At 51.7% G+C, this 23,447-nt stretch overlaps 1 protein-coding gene across 1 annotated transcript in view; it reads right to left on the reverse strand.

Moving 5' to 3' along the window:
• Nucleotides 1-652: 652 nt before the first annotated feature.
• Nucleotides 653-23,447, reverse strand: part of cdk14 (cyclin dependent kinase 14) — a 70,238-nt gene continuing 47,443 nt past the window's right edge. The window contains exons 9-14 of the mRNA XM_068756627.1: nt 20,851-20,971; nt 17,521-17,614; nt 11,180-11,243; nt 5,930-5,978; nt 2,814-2,953; nt 653-768 (exon numbers count right to left, since the gene is read on the reverse strand). Of these exons, the coding sequence (XP_068612728.1) occupies nt 653-768; nt 2,814-2,953; nt 5,930-5,978; nt 11,180-11,243; nt 17,521-17,614; nt 20,851-20,971 (584 nt within the window). The remainder of the gene's footprint in view (nt 769-2,813; nt 2,954-5,929; nt 5,979-11,179; nt 11,244-17,520; nt 17,615-20,850; nt 20,972-23,447) is intronic.

The raw sequence follows: 23,447 nt of genomic DNA on the forward strand, positions 1-23,447 counted from the left end.
ACACACAGACACACACACACCTACACAGACACACACACACACACACAGACACACACACACAGACACAGACACACACACACACACACACACAGACACACACACACACACACACACACACACACACAGACACACCTACACACACACACCTACACACACACAGACACACACACACCTACATACAAACGCACACACACACACACACACACACACAGACAGACACACACACACACACACAGACAGACACACACACACACACACACACACACACACACAGACAGACACACACACACACAGTCCTGAGGTCGTCCCTCTGAGGCTCAGCTGAAGACGAGTGTGTCTCCGCACCTGTCAGTCATTAGACACATCATCTTGCCACTGATTAGCTCCGCCCTAATTACATGTAAATGGTGCTGCTTTATCTCAGCAGTGAATGAGGCCCCGCCTCTAAAGAACGGGACGGATCCCTCCATCGTTTACTGCGTGGCGAGGACGTGTTCGCCCCCCCCCCGTCACGGTGTTACCTTTGTGTTTACTTTGTACTACTATTGTTATTGACTCATTACTGCCCTCTGGTGGATGAAACAGCGGCAGAGAAGGCGTGCTCTTCTTGCATGCTAATGAGCGCCTACCTGTCTGGCAGCAGGATGTCAGCTCAGTGCTTGCTGCCGCACGACGCCTTCCCTTGGCTGTTCCTCCGTGCACACACCTGGACGCTGTCCCCGCTCTCTGTCTGCAGCTTGACGCTTTGCACAGTGAAGATAGAAGACACTGCAGGGGAGAAGACATGTGGGGTTCAGGAAACGAACCAACCGAAGCGCTCTCAGTGCTGATGATGTCATGCTGTTTTATATCCTTTTAGATCCTGTCATTTTTCACTGCTGAAACTGCCCGAACACCAGGCTTCTCATAATCTGAAAGGAAGGAAGGAAACAACGAAGGCTCCTCCCTGCAGGGACAATGTGGACAGGGACAACGTGGACAGGGACAATGTGGACAGGGACAATGTGGACAGGGACAACGTGGACAGGGACAATGTGGACAGGGACAACGTGGACAGGGACAATGTGGACAGGGACAACGTGGACATTAACAGGAACTGTGGTTCGTACAGAGCTTTCACTGGACTGTCTCGTGGTGGACGAGTTGACACGCTGCAGCAGGAGTCAGACTCACAACTTAAATAATCAGCCACTTCTTTATCTCCCATCCCACGGTTAGAAAACGGTTTGGATGGGAGCAACTTAGGGTGCTTTCCCACTGCGCCAAGAGGACTCGTTCCTTTGGGAGCAAATTCCTGCATTTATAATTTATGAAAGGTCTGTGTTCACACTGTGATTTCTTCACGAAACGAACTTTTGGAGCAGCGTCGCGTGGCTGAAAGGGGCGCTCGTCGATTGGACAAAGTAGAAGGGGAAGTCCCGCCCTCTCCCATGTTTTTTTTTCCGAGTGCGCGGTTGCGGCTTGTGTTACGCTGTGTTACATTCTGTTACATTCTGTTACGTTGTGTTACATTGTGTTACGCTTTATTACGTTGTGTTACGCTTGATTACATTGTGTTACGCTGTGTTACGTTGTGTTACGCTGTGTTACGTTGTGTTAAGTTGTGTTACGCTGTGTTACGTTGTGTTACGCTGTGTTTCGTTGTGTTACACTGTGTTACGTTGTGTTACGCTGTTACATTGTGTTACTCTGTTACATTGTGTTACTCTGTTACATTGTGTTACTCTGTGTTACGTTGTGTTACGCTGTGTTACTCTGTTACGCTGTTACATTGTGTTACGCTGTGTTACGTTGTGTTACGCTGTGTTACGTTGTGTTGCGTTGTGTTACGCTGTGTTACGTTGTGTTACGCTGTGTTACATTGTGTTACGTTGTGTTACGCTGTGTTACGTTGTGTTACGCTGTGTTACTCTTGTGTTACGTTGTGTGTCGTTGTGTTACATTGTGTTACGTTGTGTGTCATTGTGTGTCGTTGTGTGTCGCTGTGTTACGCTGTGTTACGCTGTGTTACTCTGTGTTACTCTGTGTTACGTTGTGTTACTCTGTGTTACGTTGTGTTACGTTGTGTTACGCTGTGTTACGCTGTTTTACGTTGTGTTATGTTGTGTTACCCTGTGTTACGTTGTGTTACGCTGTGTTACTTTGTGTTACGCTCTGTGTCGTTGTGTTACGTTTTGTTACGCTGTGTTACGCTGTGTGTCGTTGTGTCGTTGTGTTACGCTGTGTTACGCTGTGTTACGTTGTGTGTCGTTGTGTTACGCTGTGTTACGCTGTGTTACATTGTGTTACGTTGTGTTACGCTGTGTTACGCTGTTTTACGTTGTGTTATGTTGTGTTACGTTGTGTTACGCTGTGTTACTTTGTGTTACGCTCTGTGTTGTTGTGTTACGTTGTGTTACGCTGTGTTACGCTGTGTGTCGTTGTGTTACGTTGTGTTACGTTGTGTGTCGTTGTGTTACGCTGTGTTACGCTGTGTTACGTTGTGCGTCGTTGTGTTACGTTGTCTGTCGTTGTGTTACGTTGTGCGTCGTTGTGTTATGTTGTGTTACGCTGTGTTACGCTGTGTTACGTTGTGTGTCGTTGTGTTACGTTGTGTGTCGTCGTGTTACATTGTGTGTCGTTGTGTTACATTGTGCGTCACTGTGTTACGTTGTCTGTCGTTGTGTTACGTTGTGCGTCGTTGTGTTACGTTGTGTTATGCTGTGTTACGTTGTGTGTCGTTGTGTTACGCTGTGTTACGTTGTGTTACGTTGTGTGTCGTTGTGTTACGCTGTGTTACGTTGTGTTACGTTGTGTGTCGTTGTGTTACGTACTGTCCTGCAGCTCCCAGAGCCGTGGAGGAAGGTTGCTGAAATATTCCTGGGTCAGCGCCGCCTGAGCTGACAGCCGGCTCTTTGGGAAGCACTGGAGGAACCTGGAAGCCAACTCCTCAGCATGGTCCACGTAGCCCAACCTGACACACAGAAACACATGAGATCACAAACGTGCATCCAGCAGCACACACACACACACACACCTTCCTCGAGCCTGGCTCGTATCACGACTGGGTCACCATGAGAAACAAAGTATTAATCAAAGCAGGAGCTAATGTGGAAGCAGATCCTGTGTGTGTGTGTGTGTGTGTGTAGCAAAGTGAGTCAGTAATCAGGGATCCACATGGTGTTGCTGAACGCAGCTCGCCGCCCGCTGCACTCAGAGTGCTGCTCGTGTTCTGCAGGCTTCTCACGCTGGATCACTAGTCAAGCGCTCTGACAGCCCCTCCCCCGGCCCCCGACGGGGATCTCAGGATGAGTCTCTGTTGGACTCATCAACGCCACTCAGCAAAGAGGCAGCAGCTAATGAAGTCCACCAGGGCCTCCGCTGCAGAAACATCAAAGGACGGGCCTCGACGGCCCCCACACAGGGCCAGACCAAGGGTCTTTCTGAGGAGAGCCCAGGTGGAAAGTGTTTCTGGTGAGAGGAGAAACCCATGTTCTGTGTGTGTCTTCAGTACCGGTATTTAGTATAAGTGTCAGGAACCCGGGTTACACACAAAAATAAATAAATAATAAATAAATAAAAAATAATAAAAAAGGAACCCGGGAAGAGCCTTGTGCTCCACGTTGCTCCGCCCACCTGCTCTACTCTCTGCTCTGCCTGCCACGCCCGTCATCAGCTCATCCACAAACACCTGTGCTGCTCTGGAAACCTGCTGCTCGTCTCCTCATCAGCGCCCCCTACATTGACATTCTGCTCTCTGCCAGATTGTCAGTGACCTGTTGTCCTCTCCAGAACTCTAATCCTGATTCTGGTTCTCGTGTCCCTGCTTGTTTTTGGGATTTTTGTCTTTTTGTCACTTCGTCAAGCGGTGGAGCGTGCACAAGATGTACGTGCACATGCGTGTGCGCGTCCCCGTGTCTGCGGGAGATAGACAGAGATAGACAGAGATAGACAGAGATAGACAGCAATAGACAGAGATAGACAGAGATAGACAGAGATAGTCAGAGATAGTCAGAGATAGACATCAATAGATAGACAGAGATAGACAGAGGTAGAAAGAGACAGACAGAGGTAGACAGAGACAGAAAGCGATAGACAGAGATAGACAGAGGTAGTCAGAGATAGACAGAGGTAGACAGAGATAGACAGAGACAGACAGAGATAGACAGAGACAGACAGAGATAGACAGAGGTAGTCAGAGATAGACAGAGATAGACAGAGACAGACAGAGATAGACAGAGGTAGAAAGAGACAGACAGAGGTAGACAGAGACAGAAAGAGATAGACAGAGATAGACAGAGGTAGTCAGCGATAGACAGAGGTAGACAGAGATAGAAAGAGATAGACAGAGGTAGACAGAGGTAGTCAGAGATAGACAGAGGTAGTCAGAGACAGACAGAGGTAGACAGAGACAGACAGAGATAGACAGAGATAGACAGAGATAGACAGAGATAGACAGAGATAGACAGAGGTAGACAGAGACAGACAGAGATAGACAGAGATAGACAGAGGTAGTCAGAGATAGACAGAGGTAGACAGAGACAGACAGAGATAGACAGAGATAGACAGCGATAGACAGCAATAGACAGAGATAGACAGAGATAGACACAGATAGATAGACAGAGATAGACAGAGGTAGAAAGAGACAGACAGAGGTAGAAAGAGACAGACAGAGGTAGACAGAGACAGAAAGAGATAGACAGAGGTAGTCAGAGATAGACAGAGGTAGACAGAGATAGACAGAGATAGACAGAGGTAGTCAGAGATAGACAGAGACAGACAGAGATAGACAGAGGCAGACAGAGATAGACAGAGGTAGAAAGAGGTAGTCAGAGATAGGCAGAGATAGACAGAGATAGGCAGAGATAGGCAGATAGACAGAGACAGACAGAGATAGACAGAGATAGACAGAGACAGACAGAGACAGACAGAGATAGACAGAGATAGATATCGGCGCAACGTCCGCGATGCTGCCGACGCTGCGCCGATCTGTCACGGTCTGACCACGTGACTTAACAGCACTTCTGATACACGTTTGTCTCTGCAACCATAGCGACCAGCAGCTGGACAGGTACACGTCCTGCAGGTGTGAACCTGCACTGATGAGCATGCTGGGCTGTGACTGTGCAGGAGAGCACATTCCTTCACGCCACTGAGTCGTCACACGTCTGCAGTAAAGGCGATACCCTCTTCTGGATCAAACAGATCAAACAGATCCAGGTGATGACACATTGATGATAAAGAAGCATTCCTTCCCCAGCGGTGGACGTGTCCGTTCCATGCGGCTATCAGAAAGCTGCACGGGGGGGGGCTGATGGAGACCAGACAGAGCAACCACCTACCAAAGCAGGAGCTGTTTACAGATACATTTACCAATAGGTAATTAAATACTGTTGATGTGCTAAAACAACTAATTGCCCTTCAACCTAACAAGGCCACAAGGCCACAACATACCCACCCAGTTCCTCAGAGACGCAGCTGTCTCTATCGCCCCCGTAGTAACCCATCTGATAAATTTATCCATCAATCAGTGCCACGTCCCACAGGAATTCAAGACGGCGCGGGTTATCCCTCTGTATAAAAAAGGAAACAAATTAGAACCTGGCAACTACCGCCCTGTTTCCATCCTTTGCTCCATCTCAAAGGTTATGGAGAGATTAATTAATTTGACATAACGTTCTGCTTGAAATTCTCTGAGGAAAATTCCCTTTTTGCCCCCAGGGGCCTTTCCCCCAGCAGTACGGCGAGGGACGATGATGACCAAATGCCCCATCATGCCTTTCCCTGGGCAGATGTATAATGTCCCAGTGCAGGCTGCACCCCAAAGGTACTTTCTCTGTCTCTGTCTAACTCTCTCAGACATGGTGTGCACTGAGCCAAAAAGTGAAACTGTCAGGGAACAATAGCTCTGGTAACAGTTCACACACACACACACACACAGTTGACTTACTTATTCCAGGCTTGTCTGAGCTTCTTAGCGCTGTACACTGTGAAGCGGTCTATGATGGAGAGACAAACAGACCGACTTCAGTAATTGAACTGTTTAATACACCGTTTAATACACAGTTTAATACACCGTTTAATACACAGTTTAATACACCGTTTAATACACAGTTTACATCAAAGCAAAACATTGATGTGCATGAAAGTTTGCCCCGGAGGAAATGCATTTCATTTTGTTGCACCCTGATCTCTGGCTGAGAGCAGCTGCGGAGGCCGTGAACGCCAGACCTTCGCAGCAGAGTAGCGCATGCTAAAGCTACATGTTAATGCACTAACACAAAAATGTCAACATATTCACAGGAGCCACAAAGAGGAGCAGGTTAACTGTCGTTGTGTCCTTGGGCAAGACCCTTCACCCACGTTGCCTGTGTGAATGTTGGTGGTGGTCAGGAGGGCCGATGGCGCAAGTTGGCAGCCTCGCTCCTGTCAGTCTGCCCCAGGGTGGCTGTGGCTAGTAGCTTCACCACCAAGTATGGAGTGAATGAATAATGCACAATGTGAAGCGTCTTTGGGTGCCCAGAAAAGCGCTAAATAAAATCAAGCATTATTATTATTATCAGCAATCACCCAGCAACATGTTGCTGTTAGCACTAACTGGGGGCAGCTGGTGGATGATGGGGTGGGGAGGAGCTGCAGCAAAATGCATCAAGAGCATCAAGAGCGACACTGACATCCAGAGGGAAAGGTGGCAAAGTGTTTGAAAGGTGTGTTGGAGGGGACTGTGTTTCCAGCTCCTGTCGTCTGGCTGAAGCAGCTCGATCCATTTCATACAGCTCTTTTCGTAATGCATGTGTTTTTGTTCAGTGCAGAGCGGCAGTAACAAACTGGCCATGCAGAGCCCGCCTGCATTAAACCGACGGTGCTCTGAGCGGTCTGAGGTGGTGCAGTCCGTCCATCACGTCTTCTGTGTGAGATTCTGTTCTCTTAATCTCAGCTGAAACTGTCATGTGGACACCCAGTCAGGAAGAGCTGCCAAACGCTAGCCAGCCACCCAGCAAGCTAGGTCAAATGCTAGCCAGCCATCCGGCAAGCTAGGTCAAATGCTAGCCAGCCACCCGGCAAGCTAGGTCAAACACTAGCCAGCCACCCGGCAAGCTAGGTCAAACGCTAACCAGCCACCTGGCAAGCTAGGCCAAACACTAGCCAGCCATCCGACAAGCTAGGTCAAACGCTAGCCAGCCACCCAGCAAGCTAGGTCAAATGCTAGCCAGCCATCCGGCAAGCTAGGTCAAATGCTAGCCAGCCACCCGGCAAGCTAGGTCAAACACTAGCCAGCCACCCGGCAAGCTAGGTCAAACGCTAACCAGCCACCTGGCAAGCTAGGCCAAACACTAGCCAGCCATCCGGCAAGCTAGGTCAAACGCTAACCAGCCACCTCGCAAGCTAGGTCAAACACTAGCCAGCCACCCGGCAAGCTAGGTCAAACGCTAACCAGCCACCTGGCAAGCTAGGTCAAACGCTAACCAGCCACCCGGCAAGCTAGGCCAAACGCTAGCCAGCCACCTGGCAAGCTAGGCCAAATGCTAGCCAGCCACCCGGTAAGCTAGGTCAAACGCTAGCCAGCCACCCGACAAGCTAGGTCAAACGCTAGCCAGCCACCCGGCAAGCTAGGCCAAACACTAACCAGCCACCTGGCAAGCTAGGCCAAACACTAGCCAGCCACCCGGCAAGCTAGGCCAAACACTAGCCAGCCACCCGGCAAGCTAGGTCAAACGCAAACCAGCCACCCGGCAAGCTAGGTCAAACACTAGCCAGTCACCCAGCAAGCTAGGTCAAACACTAGCCAGTCACCCAGCAAGCTAGGTCAAACACTAGCCCACCATCCAGACAGCTGAGCCACACTGAGTCCACAGTCCAGCGTGCCTCCTCTCGCCAGCTGGGATAGGCTCCAGCAGAGCCGTGACATGGATGGGTGGGTGGATGGATGGATGGATGGATGGATGGGTGGATGGATGGGTGGGTGGATGGATGGGTGGGTGGATGGATGGATGGATGGATGGATGGGTGGATGGATGGATGGATGGGTGGATGGGTGGGTGGATGGGTGGATGGATGGGTGGATGGGTGGATGGATGGATGTGTGGATGGATGGGTGGGTGGATGGATGGATGGTTTATGGATGGATGGCTCATACTACATACACACATAATGAGGTACTGTTTTATCTGGCTGGATGCTACTTCATCTTGTGTAAACAGTGATATTACAGACTCAACCTACAGAGAACTTCTTCTGGCTCAGAATGTTGTGTCTTGAATCAATATATTAACATGGACGAGGAGGGAAAGCCCAAATACCAGCATATGTCTGCAGAGAACTGGACATAAAGAAGTGGAACCTTTTTATAACTAAAAAGAATGTGCCGAATAAGTGGCGCCCCGATGCCGAGGTCGAGCCGCACTGAGTCTAGGACGCCTGCTGCAAAGGTCGGAGCAAACAGTCGCTGGAAAGGATTCTGCATGAAAATGTGATGGATCACATCCAGACAACTGGAAGAAGGTAACTAACGGTCGGCTCAGAAACACATCCTGAAGGACAGGAGGGCTTCCAGGCTGCAGCAACACTGCCCCCTGCTGGAGCTGTGGGGCTTCATCTGTTGAGATGCTCGCTGCCGACCAAGACAAAAGGGCTATGAGTTAAAAATCAAATCCATCTTCAACCGCTTTATCCGGGGGGGGGGCGCGGGGGCAGCAGCCTCAGCAGGGAAGCCCAGACTTCCCTCTCCCCGGCCACTTCCTCTAGCTCTTCCGGGGGGATCCCGAGGTGTTCCCAGTCCAGCTGAGAGACATAGTCTCTCCAGCGTGTCCTGGGTCTTCCCCGTGGTCTCCTACCGGTGGGACGTGCCCTGAACACCTCACCAGGGAGGGTGCACTCCACCCTTTTACGGCTGAGAACCATGGCCTCAGATTTAGAGGTGCTGATTCTCATCCCGGCCGCTTCACACATGGCTGCGAACCGATCCAGTGAGAGCTGGAGGGCACGGCCTGATGAAGCCAACAGGATCACATCGTCTGCAAAAAGCAGCGACCCAATCCTGAGGTCACCAAACCGAACCCCCTCAACGCCCTGGCTGCACCTAGAAATTCTGTCCATAAAAGTTATGAACAGAATCGGTGACAAAGGGCAGCCCTGGCGGAGTCCAACAGCACTGGAAATGGGTCCGACTTACAACTTACGTCCCTAGAGCTAGCTTCTGGAGCCGAGGATCGGACCGCCGAGGTCCCCGCCTTCGGCTGCCACCCAGCTCACAAAGCAACCGACCCCTTTAGTCCCTCATATGGGTGGTGAGCCCACGGGAAGGAGGCCCCACATTACCTGTTCGGGCTGTGCCCGACCAGGCCCCATGGGTGAAGGCCCGGCCACAAGGCACTCGCCATCGTGCCACACCCCCAGGCCTGGCTCCAGGAAGGGGCCCCGGTGACCCGTGTCTGGGTGAGGGAAACTCAGGACCAAGTATTTTGCTCATCATAAGGGGTATGTGAGCTACCCTTCGTCTGGTCCCTCCCATAGGACCTGCTTGTCATGGGTGACCCTACCAGGGGCATAAAGCCCCCAACAACTGAGCTCCTAGGATCATTGGGACCCCTCCAATAAGGTGGTAGCTCAATCCTAAAAATCAATCCTAATAAAACTATACGCTCGTCTTACAGTCCTATCATGAATTACTGTGATTGATAATAAATCGCGAGGTTTTTCTTTCCAGTTTGGGCGTTACGTTGCTGCACGCTACGATTGGGCTTCCATTGTTGTGTGAGGTAGTGAGATTCCTAAATGCACTGTCATGTGATGAAGCTTGATGGCATCATCTCCACGGGTGTCTCAATCCGCCTGCATCAGATCTGCATGTGTGTGCGTGTGTGTGTGTGTGTGTGTGTGTCTGTGTGTGTCAGATAGCTCCAGAGCTGTCACCATGGCCACAGGACGAGGGAGTCCGGTGACGTGTTTTGTGCATGTGACCTTGAGCGCTACACCGGTCCATCGTCACCATCCCTATGCTGCTCCTGCCATAATGGACTACAGTCAGCTTTAGACTACCACAGATCACTGAAACATGGTTTCAGTCAAAAGCGGTGTGCTAATGTTCTACACACATTGTGTGGGCGGCGAATCTCGAAGGCTGAGGTCTGCAGATAGTTTAGAAATGGTAAAATGACAACTAGTTAATAATAGATATGGTGATAGACACGATGATTATTTAGGAAGCATCACTTCACTTCCCGATCCATCTCCTTGTTTTTGACTCGTCTCCGACCTGCCATTCTCTCTCTCTCTCTCTCTCTCTCTCAACCCAGCCGGCCAGACAGATGGCCGTCCACCATGAGTCTTAGGTTCTGTCCAAGGTTTCTGCCCGTTAAAGGAAGTTTTTCCTTGCCTCCGTCTCCAAAGTTCTTGCTCTTGTGGGTCAAGTTGGGTTCTGTGTTTCCCTGCTAATCCTGTAAAGTGCCTTGAGACGACTTCCTGTTTTGATCTGGCGCTATATCAATAAAACTGAATTGAATTGAATCATGTTCTTTTTTTCGGCCTCACTAAAACACATTTCAGTATTTTATGTTTGGTAAAACATCAGAACGTCGAACCCTGCCAAAATTAATTCAAGAAGATAGATGGATGGATGGATGGGCCATGAGGAAACAGCATCTATTGTTAAGCTAACTCTTTAGCCATTAGCATGCTCAATGTTCTGGCCTAAGACTTGGCTTCATGCTAACTCTTTAGCCATTAGCATGCTCAATGTTCTGGCCTAAGACTCGGCTTCATGCTAACTCTTTAGCCATTAGCATGCTCAATGTTCTGGCCTAAGACTCGGCTTCATGCTAACTCTTTAGCCATTAGCATGCTCAATGTTCTGGCCTAAGGCTCGGCTTCATGCCAACTCTTTAGCCATTAGCATGCTCAATGTTCTGGCCTAAGGCTCGGCTTCATGCTAACTCTTTAGCCATTAGCATGCTCAATGTTCTGGCCTAAGGCTCGGCTTCATGCTAACTCTTTAGCCATTGGCATGCTCAATGTTCTGGCCTCAGGCTCGGCTTCATGCTAACTCTTTAGCCATTAGCATGCTCAATGTTCTGGCCTAAGGCTCGGCTTCATGCTAACCATTTAGCATTGACATGGTTCATTTTTTCTGAAGTGAAGGATGGTGTAGAACATTAGGAGTTAACAAACACCTAGCAGGTTATCCCACCATGAACCGTCTCACCTGGTTTGAAGTGAGGCAGAGAGTTCACGCCAGGCCAGGTGTCCTCAGACGGGGTGCCGAGGACCTGGGAAAAAGAACAAAATAAACTTTTAAGATTTACTTTAGCCCTTTTGATATATGTATCTGCAATGCAGGATTCATAAGACAAATTGGTTTCAGATTGTTTTAGTCGGGAGCGCCGCCCCACAAGCAAAGGAGGAGGAGGAGGATGGATGCAGAGGCCGGTGGAAAATGACAAATCACCCTGAGCCGTTTTCCGTTTGTAGATTAGTCCTGGATAATGAGACCCATGAGCAGCATGACGCTGCATGTCAGAGGCCCACACACACACACACACACACACACACACACACACACACACACACACACACACACACACAAAGGATTCAGAAAGCACAGCTTTGCTTGGAACAGGGGGAAATTAAATAGAATGGAGCCCAGAGGCCTGCTTGGTTTACGCTGGCCTGTGGCTCAGCCAAAGACGAGTCCTGGTCCATGTAGTAAAGGGTGGAAACACTAGAGGGCAGTAGAGCACCAGGAGCACACCGTAACGCACACAGTAACACAGAGAGAGTGCCTTTTCTCACTTTGTAACAAATTGTTGGTACATAAAGCAGCGAGACGGCGATATTACGATCCCACCTTCCTTTCATCTCTTGCACCACGCCCCCTCAAACTGCTCAGGGGGCGTCCCAGCGATGCATTCACTGACGGTGTGGTGAAGGACGCGATGCATTCACTGACGGTGTGGTGAACAGGAGAAAAGCTCCAGACCGTAGCAGACGCTAAGCTCAGCTCAGGGTGCCTCTGGAAGACGACCTTTCTCTTCTTCTCGTCAAATAACGGCCTTTAAAATGCTTCAGACTGCATAATTCACCCGGAACCCTCCACCCGGAACCCTCCACCTGGGGCCCTCCACCCGGGACCCTCCACCCGGGACCCTCCACCTGGGGCCCTCCACCCGGGACCCTCCACCTGGGGCCCTCCACCCGGTGCCCTCCACCCGGAACCCTCCACCCGGGACCCTCCACCCGGTGCCCTCCACCCGGGACCCTCCACCCGGTGCCCTCCACCTGGGGCCCTCCACCCGGGACCCTCCACCCGGTGCCCTCCACCCGGAACCCTCCACCTGGGACCCTCCACCCGGGACCCTTCACCTGGGGCCCTCCACCCGGGACCCTCCACCCGGGGCCCTCCACCCGGGACCCTCCACCCGGGACCCTCCACCCGGTGCCCTCCACCCGGGACCCTCCACCCGGTGCCCTCCACCCGGTGCCCTCCACCCGGGACCCTCCACCCGGGACCCTCCACCCGGTGCCCTCCACCCGGGACCCTCCACCCGGTGCCCTTCACCCGGGACCCTCCACCCGGGGGCCTCCACCCGGGGCCCTCCACCCGGGTCTCTGCGGCACGGCCGCAGGGCGAGCAGGCGTGATGGAGACGTCAGCATCACATCCTGACAGCGGCGTGTTGCGTTATTACGCCTCGCCTCCAAATCTCCATGCCTGCTTGTCTTCAGCAAACACAAAACTCCATCTGGCCTGCTGGTTCCGCTGACCCGGCGCCCACCGAAGCTGAGATTTAGATCTCACATCCGGTTGAAGTTCCCCTTTGGATTTCCAAAGGGGAACTTCAACCGGATCACTGGACCCATTCATTTGATGCCAGCATGAAAACAATGGAGGTTATTCCTCTCATCTTTGAGTCCGGACCACGAAATGAATCTCTGTCTCCTTGTCTCCTTGTGTCCTTGTCTCCTGTCCTGCGTCACACGACACAGAAGCTCCATCAGACTGGAGACGTGAAGCAGGAAGTGCTTTCGGGCTCATTCCTGCAAGGACAACAGGTCTGACCTTGAAAACGCTTCAGACGGAACCGACCCCAGCCGGTGGAGGGGCAGCAGCCATCCCACCGCTGGCCTCTCTCGTCCCAGCATCTGGAGCCTTGAGAGGGGGGGGGGGGGGGGGGTCTTCAGCGCTTCTGGCATAAAGAGCAATCGATTCTTCATTCTTCATCTTCCGCTCCTCCTGCAGGGCTTCAGCCAAACTCCATCCATTCTCAGGGGAGTGTCTTTAGCCTTCTGCCCGGGGGGGCAGGCAGCAGGGAGAAGTCAAGCCCCCCACCCTGACTGAACCCTTTTATTCTCCTATCAGTCCTTCTCCACATTCTTTATTCAGGCCCTTATAAATCCATTCTGCAGGACACAGGGGAGGATAAACCTGGGGGGGGGGGGGCTCGTCCAGTGTGACTGTAATCTGATGGGGGGGGGGCTCACTTCCATTTTTGATTCACTTAAATATTAATTTAGCATTGGAGATGTTCCGCTGCCTGACGTGGAGCCACCAGAACTGTCCCATGCAGGCCCCCGTAGGACAGGAATGAATGCAGTTCAGGGTTGTCTCAGCCGTCCGGGGACGAGGCTGTGACTCTAATCTGATGGGGTGGGGGGGGGGGGGGGGGTCCAGGGTGACTGTAATCTGATGGGGGGTTGTCCACCACTAGGCGGCGCTACAGCGTCACTGAGGTGATGGCAATAATAAAGACTCGGGATGGAGATACTGGGAATTTGGTATCGACCCGATACCAAGTAAATACAGGCTAGTATCGCCGATACCGATACCGATACCGATACCGATACCGATACCGATACCGATACTTTTCACTTATCCTGATCAGTAACCAGTAATAAACAAACTGATTCGGCTACTCCTCAATCTGGGGCCCATGACCCACCTTCTTCCTGGACATTTTGCTAGCCTAAAATGGCTCAGGGTAGAAGACAGGGTTAATCAACTCAAAATGGGATTGGCATTTAAAATAGTCAATGCAGCTCTGCCCTCAGTCCCCTCAATCCCTGCATACCTGAATAAACACCTCCACAGATTTAGTGACACCCACAGCCACACCACTAGAGGGAGCTCAAACAACAACCTGATTACCCCCTCCTACAGGACTAACATGGGTAAATCATCTTTCTACAATACGGCCACCCAAGGGTGGAACGGATTGACTCCCGCCCTCAAAACATGCACCTCTTTGGCCTCCTTCAAAAAGGCCCTAAAAATACACCTTTTAGGGGGACAGAAACGGAGATAGTCATCACGACTCTCTCCGGGTCAAACCCCCCCTCCTTTTTTTTGTCCACCTATGTTGCACGTATTAATTGCTTTGGTAATTTATTGTAATTTATGTAAGTTATTTATTGTCATTTCGCATCAGTGGTGTAATTTATTTTAGATTAATTGTTAGTTTGCACTGGCGGTGTAATAACATTTTATTTTTGTCTTTCTAATGTTACGTTGCATCAATTGCGTAATTTAATATTGGATTTATTTTTATTTGTATTGTTTTTTGTGGATGATTTATGTACGAAGGACTTTCAACGGAAACAAGCCCGCAAGGGCTTTTTTGAAATGCTCCTCTTAGACAGGATGTTTGACGTTATTTGTACTGTAATACATGCTACTGTGTGACTGTACTTGTACTCTAACATTCTATCTAATAAATATATTCATCATCATCATCATCGAATAATTTTGTGCTTTTGTCTTGAGTTAGTTGATCATGATTATGATTATTGTAAAACACAGCAAAAAGATTTTAGGCAATAAAAATATTTTTTATTCACTAATTATTATTCACAACAATAATTTTTTTTTATCTAAAAATAATAAAATAATTCTTCTACTACCACAATTGTTTCAGAAAAACTCACGTAAAAATAAAAAAGCAGCAATGTAACAAAAATATAAATATAACAATGTCAACATAAGAACAAAAGCAATTCCAACCGAATCCCGAATGTCCGTGTGAACTCCACTCAAAGCGTCGTGGAGCTTTTTAAGGTCTTAATCGTGGCACCATTCATGAAGAGACGTTCCGTTCTACGATAAAGCAGTCTGAATGATCACATTCACAAGTTACCGTCGAGACAGGACAGTCGCTGGAAAAGGTTCGTTCTGTCTTCCTGCTCTTCACTGTTTTAACGTTCTTTTATTCAGACCGAAGGATCGTTTAGCTGCTTGGCTAGTTTCGACCACTTCCTGTAGCCTTTGCGTCCGAGGCTACAGCCAAGCCGGTAAACGATCGTCTGTCTTACGAAAAATAATGTTTTAAAACAGTTACACAAGATAGTACTGAGTAAATTACGTCTGTCAGCAAGTAATAAGATACACACAATAATACGTTACAAACAATAACTAGAAAACGACAATCAGAGATTGCAGACCCTCGCCTCCAACGGTTCACACGGCTAATTCTAATGCTCACACGAACGCCATGGCACCGACCCACGTCTAAGACGAGCATATTACAGGTATAAGTGACCGGGACCAATCAGGGCTCAGCGCAGCCATGATTGGTCAACAACGGTAAGACCTCCTGCAGGCAGGCGACCATTACGTAGCACACCCAGTACGTAGTACAACCAGTACATAGTACACCCAGTACGTAGTACAACCAGTACTGAGTACACCCAGTACGTAGCACACCCAGTACGTAGTACACCCAGTACATAGTACACCCAGTACGTAGTACACCCAGTACGTAGTACACCCAGTACATAATACAACCAGTACATAGTACACCCAGTACGTAGTACACCCAGTACATAATACAACCAGTACATAGTACACCCAGTACGTAGTACACCCAGTACGTAGTACACCCAGTACGTAATACCCCCAGTACGTAGCACACCCAGTACGTAGTACACCCAGCACATAATACACCCAGTACGTAATACACCCAGTACTGAGTACACCCATTACGTAATACACCCAGTACGTAGCACACCCAGTACGTAGTACACCCAGTACGTAGTACACCCAGTACTGAGTACACCCAGTACGTTATACACCCAGTACGTAGCACATCCAGTACTGAGTACACCCAGTACGTAATACACCCAGTACGTAGTACACCCAGTACGTAGTACACCCAGTACGTAATACACCCAGTACGTAGCACACCCAGTACGTAGTACACCCAGTACATAATACACCCAGTACGTAATACACCCAGTACTGAGTACACCCATTACGTAATACACCCAGTACGTAGCACACCCAGTACATAATACACCCAGTACGTAATACACCCAGTACTGAGTACACCCAGTACGTAATACACCCAGTATATAGCACACCCAGTACTGAGTACACCCAGTACTGAGTACACCCATTACGTAATACACCCAGTACGTAGTACACCCAGTACGTAGTACACCCAGTACTGAGTACACCCAGTACGTAATACACCCAGTACGTAGCACACCCAGTACGTAGCACACCCAGTACTGAGTACACCCAGTACTGAGTACACCCATTACGTAATACACCCAGTACGTAGTACACCCAGTACTGAGTACACCCAGTACGTAGCACACCCAGTACGTAGTACACCCAGTACATAGTACACCCAGTACGTAGTACACCCAGTACGTAGTACACCCAGTACATAATACAACCAGTACATAGTACACCCAGTACGTAGTACACCCAGTACATAATACAACCAGTACATAGTACACCCAGTACGTAGTACACCCAGTACGTAGTACACCCAGTACGTAATACCCCCAGTACGTAGCACACCCAGTACGTAGTACACCCAGCACATAATACACCCAGTACGTAATACACCCAGTACTGAGTACACCCATTACGTAATACACCCAGTACGTAGCACACCCAGTACGTAGTACACCCAGTACGTAGTACACCCAGTACTGAGTACACCCAGTACGTTATACACCCAGTACGTAGCACATCCAGTACTGAGTACACCCAGTACGTAATACACCCAGTACGTAGTACACCCAGTACGTAGTACACCCAGTACGTAATACACCCAGTACGTAGCACACCCAGTACGTAGTACACCCAGTACATAATACACCCAGTACGTAATACACCCAGTACTGAGTACACCCATTACGTAATACACCCAGTACGTAGCACACCCAGTACGTAGCACACCCAGTACTGAGTACACCCAGTACGTAATACACCCAGTACGTAGTACACCCAGTACATAATACACCCAGTACGTAGCACACCCAGTACGTAGTACACCCAGTACGTAGCACACCCAGTACGTAGTACACCCAGTACTGAGTACACCCAGTACGTTATACACCCAGTACGTAGCACATCCAGTACTGAGTACACCCAGTACGTAATACACCCAGTACGTAGCACACCCAGTACGTAGTACACCCAGTACATAATACAACCAGTACATAATACAACCAGTACATAGTACACCAGTACGTAGTACACCAGTACATAGTACACCCGTACGTAGTACTGCCATCATGCTTGGACAGGTCAGAGACTCACCAGGAAGATCCTCTCCAGCTGATCCTGGATGTCCTTCATCCCAGGAAAGGCGGCGACGCCCTGAATCATCTCAATATAAATGCAGCCGACTCCCCTGCAGGAAGAAGAGCGACATGTAAAAACTCCTCCTGATGAGAAACGTTCTGCTGTGGGACGGTCCCACAGGAGAGGAGAGGAGAGAGAGGAGGAGAGAGGAGAGGGTAGGAGAGAGGAGAGGAGAGAGAGGAGGAAAGGAGAGGAGAGAGAGGAGAGAGGAAAGGAGAGGAGAGGAGGAGAGAGGAGAGGAGAGGAGCGGAGAGGAGAGGAGAGAGAGGAGAGGAGGAGAGGGAAGAGGAGAGGAGAGAGGAGGAGAGAGGAGAGGAGAGAGAGGAGGAGAGAGGAGAGGAGAGGAGAGGAGAGGAGAGGAGAGGAGGAGAGAGGAGGAGAGAGGAGAGGAGAGGGGAGGAGAGAGGAGAGGAGCGGAGAGAGAGGAGAGGAGAGGAGGAGAGAGGAGAGTAGAGAGAGGAGAGGAGAGGGGAGGAGAGAGGAGGAGAGGAGAGGAGAGGAGAGAGGAGAGGAGAGAGGAGGAGAGAGGAGAGGAGAGGAGCGGAGAGGAGAGAGAGGAGAGGAGAGGGAAGAGGAGAGGAGAGAGGAGGAGAGAGGAGAGGAGAGAGAGGAGGAGAGAGGAGAGGAGAGGAGAGGAGAGGAGAGGAGAGGAGAGGAGAGGAGAGGAGAGGAGAGGAGAGGAGAGGAGAGGAGAGGAGCGGAGAGGAGAGGAGAGGAGGAGAGGGGGGCATCCATCGCCGTGATCTCAGCATCCAGGGGTCGTACGTTAGCGGAGGCGTGCAGGGAGAAAGGTCATCCTGGGGGTCGCACCTCTCTATCCATACCTGTCTTACAGGACGCCAGGGTGAGACAGACCAAAACTGCCCCGGCAAACAATCAGGGGCAGCCATGGGGGGGGCGGTTCTGATCCATGACCTTCACCTCCGACAAGGTCACCAGGGTCACAAGGACAAACGGACCGATCCGATGTTGATTCATCCTCATCACAGTCTCTCCATCTTGTCCGCGGTCACGTCCCGGGACGTGACCCCGGAAGGAATGAGACCCCGGGAAGACTCCACATCCGGACCCCCTCTGGACGGGATAAAGTCTATCGTCTCCTCACACACACTGTGACCCATATTCCGGCTGGCCCCCCGGGACTGACTTCACATCTCTGTGGGAGCCTTAAATATTTAAAGTAGGAAGAGGGGGGGGGGGGTTGGGGCTGCTGATTGCCTATAAATATAGACCCATAGTGAGGTGTGGGTTAGTGCAATAAAGCATGACTGATGAGGAACCATTCATTACGGTCCCTGCGCCTGCGTCCCCGTCTGCGCCTGCATCCCCGTCTGCATCACCGTCTGCGTCCCCGTCTGCATCCCCGTCTGCATCCCCATCTGTGTCTGCGTCCCTGTCTGCGTCCCTGTCTGCGTCCCTGTCTGCGTCCCCGTCTGCGTCCCCGTCTGCGTCCCCGTCTGCGTCCCTGTCTGCGTCCCCGTCTGTGTCCCTGTCTGCGTCCCCGTCTGCATCCCCGTCTGCGCCTGCGTCCCCGTCTGCGTCCCTGTCTGCGTCCGCGTCTGCGTCCCCGTCTGCGCCTGCGTCCCCGTCTGCGTCCCTGTCTGCGTCCGCGTCTGCGTCCCTGTCTGCGTCCGCGTCTGCGTCCCCGTCTGCGTCCCCGTCTGCATCCCCGTCTGCATCACCGTCTGCGTCCCCGTCTGCGCCCCCGTCTGCGTCCCCGTCTGCGCCTGCATCCCCGTCTGCATCACCGTCTGCGTCCCCGTCTGCATCCCCGTCTGCGCCTGCATCCCCGTCTGCATCCCCGTCTGTGTCTGCGTCCCTGTCTGCATCCCCGTCTGCGTCCCCGTCTGCGTCCCCGTCTGCGTCCCCGTCTGCATCACCGTCTGCGTCCCCGTCTGCGTCCCTGTCTGCGTCCCCGTCTGCGTCCCCGTCTGCATCACCGTCTGCGTCCCCGTCTGCGTCCCCGTCTGCATCCCCGTCTGCGCCTGCGTCCCCGTCTGCGTCCCTGTCTGCGTCCGCGTCTGCGTCCCCGTCTGCACCTGCGTCCCCGTCTGCGTCCCTGTCTGCGTCCGCGTCTGCGTCCCCGTCTGCGTCCCCGTCTGCATCTGCGTCCCTGTCTGCGTCCCCGTCTGCGTCCCCGTCTGCATCACCGTCTGCGTCCCCGTCTGCGCCCCCGTCTGCGTCCCTGTCTGCGTCTGCATCCCCATCTGCGCCCCCGTTTGCGTCCCTGTCTGCATCTGCGTCCCCGTCTGCGTCCCCGTCTGCGTCCCCGTCTGCATCCCCGTCTGCATCCCCGTCTGCGTCTGCGTCCCTGTCTGCGTCCCCGTCTGCGCCTGCGTCCCCTTCAGACGCAGACAGAATCCCACGCTGATCAGCGCTGTGCTCGGCTGCACTAAAGGTCACACACATTGTGTCTGGGGAAGCTGCTCGGAACACTCCCGGTACTCCTGAAGCGCTGGCGGGGGTGCAGCTGTTCAGGTGTGTGGGGGCTGATCAGAGCCCGTCCTTTATCACTCGTAACCTCGGCAACCAGTCTGTGCACATGTATTTATCTCACAACAAGAAGGTACCGGTTGGAATCCGATCTGTGCGGTGTTTGGATGTTCTCCCCGTGGGTTTTCTCCGGGTTCCTCCGACCTCCAAAAACATTCAATTTAGATGAATTTTCGACCCCAGATTGTCCGTAGTGTGTGCGCGAACGTTTGTCTGGTTATGTATACTAAATACTACTAAATACTGTTTATTGATTTGTCCCTCGGAGGGCAATTTGGTTTACAGCAGTCACACCTTCTAACTGTAGTCTGCTGCTGGTCACCCGGGCGATGTGCGTGAAGTGTCTTGCCTAAGGACACAACGACAGTGTACACATGTGCCTGAGCCGGGGATCGAACCGCCAACCTCTCAATCATAGGACAACCCTCTCAACCACCGGCTTCCCCACAACGCGCAACGCTGTACTCCGCCTCTGCCTGTAGCAAGCTGGGATGGGCTCCATGACCGGCAGTGTGGGAAGGCGTTCATAGATGTTACCATGGACGCGAGCGTCGAGTCGCTCTGTGTCGGCTGGCGACACAGAGCGACTCGACGCTCGCGTTTGCCTCATCTTTCCCTGGACTGATCGCACTAAGGGTGCTCCCACCGCAGGGGCTTTTTTGAAATGCTCCTCTTAGACAGGATGTTTGACTTTATTACCCTCGCCGAAGGGGAGGCGAGGGTATTGCAATTGGGTCCGTCTGTCTGTCTGTCTGTCTGTCTGTCTGAGGGTTAGAGGATAGGGACACCCACCACATGTCCAGGCAGGTGGAGTAGTCTGTGGATCCCAGCAGGACATCTGGAGGCCGGTACCACAGGGTCACCACCTCGTTGGAGTAGGTATGGCTGGGGACCGACTTCGCCCTGGCCAGGCCTGGGGGGGGGGGGGGGGGGAGACACACACACACCACAACACTATCTCAGGAATCATTATCATTGAACGTCCTTCAGTAGAAAGACAGAAAGCAGAAGGCATGAGGACAGAGCTGCCAGCCTGCCTGCAGTGGACATCGCTAAGAATTAGGATATGGAAAGGAACAGAACATCTAAGAAGTGCTCAGAATTAAAATGAATAAAGATAAATAAATACAGAAATATTTAACATTGGCGTCCAAAACCCCACAAAGACAAAACTTAACATAAGTTGGATGTAATAAATGAAATAATTCTGGTCTGGTAGTTAACTTATTCGATTTCTATTTCTATTATTCTTATTTAGAGATGATCATGAGAACATTATCTGACGTATTTGTTTCCATCTGACGCCGGCGTTTAACTTCGTTCCCGTTCCTCAGATTAACATTCTCCAGGTCGCAGTGAAGATTTCAGATTATAGGAAACGAGTAAAAGCATCTTTTACTCGTCATTGGATGACCGCTGTTCTACCCGTGTCTGCATGGGTTCTCTGCAGGTTCTCCCCGTGTCTGCGTGGGTTCTCTGCAGGTTCTCCCCATGTCTGCGTGGGTTCTCTGCAGGTTCTCCCCATGTCTGCGTGGGTTCTCTCCAGGTTCTCCCCATGTTTGTGTGGGTTCTCTGCAGGTTCTCCCCATGTCTGTGTGGGTTCTCTCCAGGTTCTCCCCGTGTCTGCCTGGGTTCTCTCCAGGTTCTCCCCGTGTCTGCGTGGGTTCTCTCCAGGTTCTCCCCGTGTCTGCGTGGGTTCTCTCCAGGTTCTCCCCATGTTTGTGTGGGTTCTCTGCAGGTTCTCCCCGTGTCTGCGTGGGTTCTCTCCAGCTTCTCCCCATGTCTGTGTGGGTTCTCTCCAGGTTCTCCCCGTGTCTGCCTGGGTTCTCTCCAGGTTCTCCCCGTGTCTGCGTGGGTTCTCTCCGGGTTCTCCCCGTGTCTGCGTGGGTTCTCTCCAGGTTCTCCCCGTGTCTGCGTGGGTTCTCTCCAGGTTCTCCCCATGTCTGCGTGGGTTCTCTCCAGGTTCTCCCCATGTTTGTGTGGATTCTCTGCAGGTTCTCCCCGTGTCTGCGTGGGTTCTCTCCGGGTTCTCCCCGTGTCTGTGTGGGTTCTCTCCAGGTTCTCCCCGTGTCTGCGTGGGTTCTCTCCGGGTTCTCCCCGTGTCTGCGTGGGTTCTCTGCAGGTTATCCCCGTGTCTGCGTGGGTTCTCTCCAGGTTCTCCCCATGTCTGCGTGGGTTCTCCCCGTGTCTACGTAGGTTCTCTCCAGGTTCTGCCCATGTCTACGTGGGTTCTCTCCGGGTTCTCCGCATGTCTGTGTGGATTCTCTGCAGGTTCTGCCCATGTCTGTGTGGGTTCTCTCCAGGTTCTCCCCGTGTCTGCGTGGGTTCTGACATTGGTTGTGTGAGCATCACCTTTACCTTCCTCTACCAGCCCGTTACAACATGATGGGCCTGTGGAGATGCCCAGCCCCGCCCTGAAACCCCTTCAGGTCCAACGAGCGAGGAGGGCGCCTCTTAAAAGCCTGACCTATAGCTTCACCCGCCCTCTCACCTCATCTGTTCTGGTTCAGCAGCTGATCGATCACTTTGTGGGTTCCTTCAGGATGAAGGTCATGGGTAAATTATTTATCCCTATCCCACAAAAAACAACAAAAACCTGGCTCAAAATTTAGGAAAGGAATCAAGAAAAGAGCTCGGAATAGTTTCTGTCCTCAGGGACACAGCCTGTGTATTTGTAGTTCTTTTGGTTTGTAGTTTTAGCCTCCTGCTCCTCGCTAGCATGCAGCAGATGTTCTGCAGAGTGTGGCGTCATGCAGCCATTAAAGCCGAACGCCGAGGCAGCCGTTCGACCAGCGTCCATCAGGACACCGTTTTTCACCTGGAAGCTCTCTGGAGCTGGACGTTTTGTGGGACACTGAGGCGACAGTTAGCATCACATGCTACTCTGTCATGAAGGAAACAATAGAACAGGCAGATACAGTGTCCCCTGTAAGAACAGCTCGACACACCCGTCTGCCACCCCTGAACCTCCACAAAGCTGCACGGACATTGGTTCAGTCCTTTCTGGGTAGCCCTGATCGCCCCCGCCCCCCCCCCCCCCCCGGGATTCCGACCCGTCTGGTTCTCACCTTTCACATTAAGGCCCAGGTGTGACACATGATGTGTGTTTCTAGCAGACACACGTGGGGGTTCATGCATTAAGGGTTCAATGGGGATGATCCTTCAGAGCTCTGCCAACAATCCCTTTAGTCATTACTCATCTGGGGTTCATCCAGTTTCTTGTCGGGGAGACGATCACAATGAGCTGCTGATCTGCCTTGGGGGTCAGGGGCATTGCTGGAGAGAGGCGGGGCACACCCCGGATGAGACGCCAGCTCATCGCGGGGTGCAGCAAACAAACAAGTAATCGAAGCTGCGCGGTTTTGGAGAAAACGCAGGCAGACACGGAG

The sequence above is a fragment of the Brachionichthys hirsutus genome, chromosome 3 (genome assembly GCF_040956055.1).
Source record: "Brachionichthys hirsutus isolate HB-005 chromosome 3, CSIRO-AGI_Bhir_v1, whole genome shotgun sequence".
NCBI lineage: Eukaryota > Metazoa > Chordata > Actinopteri > Lophiiformes > Brachionichthyidae > Brachionichthys > Brachionichthys hirsutus.